This window comes from Mchenga conophoros, linkage group LG19, assembly GCF_057382185.1.
Source record: "Mchenga conophoros isolate Kocher_MC1m ecotype Shallow Benthic linkage group LG19, M_conophoros_male_GT1.1, whole genome shotgun sequence".
Lineage (NCBI taxonomy): Eukaryota > Metazoa > Chordata > Actinopteri > Cichliformes > Cichlidae > Mchenga > Mchenga conophoros.
The window spans coordinates 29,455,259-29,461,258 of NC_140544.1; the positions used below are offsets into that span (position 1 = coordinate 29,455,259).

The following is a 6,000-nucleotide window of genomic DNA, read 5'->3' on the forward strand; positions in this document are numbered from 1 at the left end:
TCATAAAGTATTCAGAAAGGTTACTGAAGAGAATTAGAATTAATTAGAGAATTATTTTTAAAAAATAAATTAATAATAATAATAATAATAATAATAATAATAAATTGCACAATACATTTTTAAGCAGTAAAATGCTGGATGTAGCAAATATGATCCAGAGAAGGTTCAATAAACACTCCATTTAAAAAATAATAATCATTTTCTGGGAATTATTTCCTGGTTCAGGCATTACAGGGTTAAGTGTTTTAGCTGAAGGCAACTGGACTGGATATTTAACCTAAGTGGGGATTTTACCTTGAAGGTGGTGCTGCAGGTGGTTGACCCAACCTGTCATCATTGAGTCATTAAGGTCGCAAGGGTCAAGGTGTGAGTGGGAGCTGAATTGCCTAAGAAGAGGCACCAGATAGCCGACATCTCATAGACGGCTGATAGTTAGTATGACAGACCACAACCCATGTTCAGTGCTGGCCACTCACAGTGGACATCTTTACTCATCTCTCTCAAACCAACTGTCTTCTCCGTCTAAAATGTGAACATTTAGTAACCTCTAAGGATATTTCCTGTCCTTTAAGTGCTACTGAGTCCTATCCTGAGGTCCTGGCTCTGCTATGTCGTGCATGTGTCTGTGGTTATTCTGTTGTTTCCTGGGCAAGTCTGAGCACTCGTCACTGCATTGCACTTCTTACGCAACATTGTTCAGCTTGTGTTTAGGTCCACCCAATTTGTCCTGGGTTGAACCAGTTTTTGTCTGAAGGTTTGCTGAGTACACCAGGATCTTATGGGTGGAGAAGATAAATACTTCATTTCACATTGTAATTCATGGTTAATTCACACAGTTACTGGTTATTAATTAAGTATTTTTGCGTGACCTCATCTAAAGTGAGGACTATTTTTGCCTTATAAAGCATTTATAAATGAAAATGAAAGTACCTTAAGACTCGAACAAGTCTTGGCTGTACTCACAACAGAAAATGATTCAGAAAACCCACAAAGAGATATAGAACGTAGAAATAATTAGTGCCAGACTCAAACATAACCCACCTGAGGTTTACAGAATACTGAAGTGTAGGTCGGACCAGAGTCTAACTAGTAACAGGAGTTTAAGAGCGAAAGATACACCAACCAGTTAGAGCCACGGGGTAATTTAACTTAAATATACTTAAGCTGCTTTATTTAAAATAAAAGATGAATATAGTTTTCACAAAAAATAGTGGATATTTCACAGAGCTTCACAAACAAGTGTAAACGCCATAAACAAAGCGTCCCTCACATTAAACTGATAATACAGGAAAATATCTCTGATGTTGGAATTTCTTTAGTTTGTTCCTGAAGTTCAACTTTCCTCTGCTTTGTATTCTGTTAGCCAGCTTTAGTCAGCTAAGTCCAGTCACGTTCATTTCCAAAGCGCTTTCACATTAGGTGAACTCAGCTGAAATGAAAGAAGCAGTGGATGATCGCCTCCTCCTTCCCATTCAGTGAAAACTCAGAGCACCTCCTTGGGGTAAGGAGGTGATCAGGTTAAGAAGTGGTTCTCCTTCATCATGGAGAATCCCAAATCAATGGGCATGTTCCATGGAATCTTAAAATCCCTAGCCTGTAAAACAAGGATGCTACCGAATTAAATCAATAAATAGCAATATTTAATGGCCATAATGTAAATAAAATCAGGATTCCCAAAATACTGCTACATTATTTTTGGCACCGCAGTTGTTGTATTCTAGTATTCCATCTTTTAATATTCATCATGACTTTATTTTATTTTTTTGTTTCTTTTTTATAGGGTTATTGTTTTAAATGGACATGCATAAAAATATAAACATTTTTATCTGTATTTATAAATTTCATACTAGGGAGGAGTAATGCCTTATAAATGATAAATTGGAGCCTTACTAATGCCTTAATAGTTAATGGTGTGATATTTTTATAAAGTGTCACTCCTTCATTTTTCCTTGAATGCTACTCCCACTGAGTTTCATCCATAGAATGGCAGTGATTTTTGTACTGCAGGCAAAGTATTTGGAGTTTTGCTTAAAGAGTTGATTTTTAACCAGACATTCCTTCTTGTTTGCTAAACCCCAAGCAAGCTTTCATGTGACCTTTACTAAAAAAAACATTATTCTGTCTAAGGCCTGTTTCACACGACTATGAGATTCTTGAATCACCTGCCTGACCATGGGTCTGATTACTTACACAGTCTGGGCAAATGATCAAATCTCCAGAGTTACTGTGGTTTTAAACACTGTTCATTTTACAATTAAAAAAGGACCATTGTTCTCCTAGACTATTTTATAGACAATTTAAAGTGTACAAGTTGATGATTTTAACATCTAATAAAATCACTGTGCTTTCATAAACTATTTCATTAAAGGTTTAAGTACATTTGTCAGTGCAGACAGATATCAGTGGTGCACTGTGGATGCATGCTGGTTCACTAGTGTTTGCATATAAATCCAGTAAATGCAAGACCTTTTTTTCTCTACATGGTTATATATAGCGGCAGCAACGAACGCAGCAAAGGTTAGTAAAACACCTGTCCTGCTGCATCCCATACAACAGAGGACAGACAAAGAGAACTGCACAAAATGATTGCCAATCACACGTTTGGATAGCAACTTTAAACAGCCACAAGGGGGCGGTGTTACTTTACTTTAATTAACATTACTACAGCGTCAGTAGACTTATCAGATAGAAACATTGGGAACTGAACATGTTAGGCATGGAGTGTATTTCCATTTATGTGTGTTAACAAAGAACATTTTCATATATAACGTGATACTAATATCGTTATTGGAAACAGTTTGGAATAAGGAATCACGTTGCGGCGTTACCTTAATTGTTATTAGCTAATTTACTGTTAACTTACGGCGTAAAAGAAAGCAGTGTCAGATTACGTTTTATTTTTATTTCAGAAGTGAAATTTGATTGTAAACGGCGTTTTAATACTGTCTATAGTTTATCCTCATGACCCAGACAGTCAGTGCTGTACTAGGCGGCAGTAGCTGAATGAAGCAGACGGGAGGAAGTGGCTGTTAATGCAGCTCCACACCTTTCCGGTGTAGCAGCACTGCGACCAGCTCCACTCAAAGGAGAAAGGCGAGAGCTGGGTGTATTTCTGGAGAAAGGAGGGATAGATAAGAGGTAGGTAACTTATATTGGAATTAACAGTTTAACCGATAAAGATATGTCCCAGTCATTTTGTCATTGACGTGTGTATTATTCGTCCAGATAAGATTAGTTTTCTTAAGCTAACTACCGTTAGCTAGTTAGCCCGCGGCTAGCTAGCTAGGCAACAAGCTAGCTAATGTTAGCCTACTACCTGTGTGAAACAGCCACGAGCGATAGCTAGCTAATTTTTCATGTCTGACCCTCCCACCGAATCTCATTTCAGGGGGGACAGGAGTTACGCGAGTGGGTACATGTGCTGCTGAGTCACAGAGGTTATTCTCGAAGTCGTCCCTTCCTGCACAGCAAAGTTTCCCCGCACAGCGCTTGATGGAGTAGCCACAGAAAGCAGCTTTTCTCCTTTGGTAGAGAACAAGGGCGCACCCGGTGAAGAGGACCGCCAGACACCGACACCACAAGGAATTCACAAGTACCGCGGCTTTTTGAGGGGAGGCCTTATATACTCACAGCGTCTACTACCCTTCACTTTTTAAATCGACTGTGCCCAAATTTCACACACCGCTTTGTGTTGTTTTACACAATACAATGAACGCACAGCAGCCGCTGGTGTCAAGTTCTTAACCTCACCGTGCCATGTTGTGTATAGGCCCCGAAACCCGTGTGATTTACTGAAGGTAAATGTCCCCGCTCTCAACAGGATCCTGACAGACTTTAACGAGAAGTCCCGAAGTCCTGATAAGGTTTGACATGCTTAAGGACTTTTGACTTTCTAACCTTCAGTCGCTCTTCAGAGACATGTTTTCACCAGTAAATATATTATAAAAACTGAAGTTGTAATCTTAAGTGAGTAATTACCAAAACGGTATCTGAAACTTTTCTCAGTAGGCGCAGAATATATATGCACAAGAGTTCAAAATGGGGAAAATGCTCTCAAAAATATTTGGCAACAAGGAGATGAGAATATTGATGCTTGGACTTGATGCTGCTGGAAAGACAACAATCCTTTACAAACTGAAACTCGGACAGTCTGTGACCACAATCCCTACAGTCGGCTTCAATGTGGAAACTGTGACCTACAAAAATGTCAAGTTCAACGTATGGGATGTTGGAGGCCAGGATAAGATTCGCCCCCTGTGGCGACACTACTACACGGGCACCCAAGGGTTAATTTTTGTGGTGGATTGCGCGGACAGGGATCGCATCGACGAAGCAAGGCAGGAACTTCACCGCATCATTAATGACCGGGAGATGAGGGATGCCATCATCTTGATATTCGCCAATAAGCAAGACCTTCCGGATGCCATGAAGCCACACGAAATCCAAGAGAAGCTCGGATTGACCCGCATCAGAGATAGGAATTGGTATGTTCAGCCCTCCTGTGCGACCACAGGTGATGGACTATATGAGGGCTTGACATGGCTAACCTCAAATTACAAATCTTAATGATTGAGTTGCTGACTGTTTTAGGTCAAAACTATAATAAAGTTGCAAGTAACAAATAACTTCTCAAAATGAGTATGGTTAAGAAAAGTTGATTATTTCCCATTTATTTTTTATTACTATGTTTACCCCATGACTAATTTATCTCTAACTGGGTTTGCCGGCTTAAAATTCGCTTGTACTCTGTAGCAGGCCTATATCACATTCATTATTTCTGGGGCTTGCTTGATGAATATTGAGTTAATTGGTCCTAAGGTTGAAGCCACAGAAATCACCGCCTTTGCCTATTCTTTCTCCTGTTTTGTATAATTTTTCTAATGAAGCTGAAGTTTTTATCTTAATTCTTGGACTAAAGCTTGTTTCAAGGTTCTTCGGTCTCTGTTGCATTGAACTTGGATTTTTTTTCTTCTTCTTCTAAGGTGAGCTCTTTAATGTTATGTAGCCTACATGGAGGACTTTGACATTTGTTTTAAGACAGTACTGTGATGAAAAGTATTCATTCTCAATGGTATTGAGAAAAAAAAATTTCACCAATGCTTACATTTCATTCTCACCAGTTGGGGCATCAGAGGAGGGAAAATAATGACTTTGGACATGTTTTGTTACCCCTCTCGGTACCCTTATGTGGGCTATATATTTAACTGATTGACCTTTTTGTGTCATGTCTTGATACCTAATTGTGCTGAATATTCAACAAATAGGCCTCCAGTAACTTTTAAACATGCTTGTCGGGATGCATTTTTGATTTTTGGGTAATGCGTAGTCTGTCGACTCGAATCTTTCCAAAGGAATGTCATTCAGTTCTGAGCTCTCAATCTGATACCACAGTTGATTAGCCTCAGCAATGGGACATTATATGATAGCCTATATCTGTAGCATGAGTACGAAAGTACATTAACCCTACATCAGAATCCATCTGTCACGCAGTCAGAGGGAGCTGTTTACTGGTGAAATGTTGAATGACACTTTGTGGTGCAGCTCTTACTCCTATTTTGACTGGGGGGTACCATGTACAGAACAATGTCATTGTAATGTCTTATTAAAAAAGTGATTTTAAATCTTCTATGTCTCTGTTTTTTCAAGAGTAAATGTAGTTGGTGGTTGACGCAACATTTTCAGGTTTTGGTAAACTTTTAAAAGCAGAAAAATGTAATAGGAAGTTTGTTTCAATGTGTGAGAAACTCAAGCTTACAATTCAAGTGTTAAAAATTCTCCCTCTGCTCAGTGGTATTCTCCATAAATGTTTATATGTTCACCCCTTAGACTAAGTTGCTGGCCTCAGTTCCCTTGCCAGTAAATGGGGGGGGGGGGGGGGGGATGTACAAAACAGGAAGTCCCGACTGCTGTTCTTTTTGGAACAACAACAGAGCCACATGGTAGTTTGCATGGCATTTGGAAGGGCAGCGGAGATGTACAGCTGAATTGCGAATTCTTTTT

At 39.3% G+C, this 6,000-nt stretch overlaps 1 protein-coding gene across 1 annotated transcript; it reads left to right on the forward strand.

Moving 5' to 3' along the window:
• The first annotated feature begins 2,766 nt into the window (after window positions 1-2,766).
• On the forward strand, window positions 2,767-5,621 carry arf6b (ADP-ribosylation factor 6b). The gene is made up of 2 exons (XM_085256996.1): window positions 2,767-3,138; window positions 3,389-5,621. The coding sequence occupies exon 2, from the start codon at window positions 4,039-4,041 to the stop codon at window positions 4,564-4,566; it is 528 nt and encodes a 175-aa protein (XP_085113122.1). The 5' UTR covers window positions 2,767-3,138; window positions 3,389-4,038; the 3' UTR covers window positions 4,567-5,621.
• Window positions 5,622-6,000: the final 379 nt, after the last annotated feature.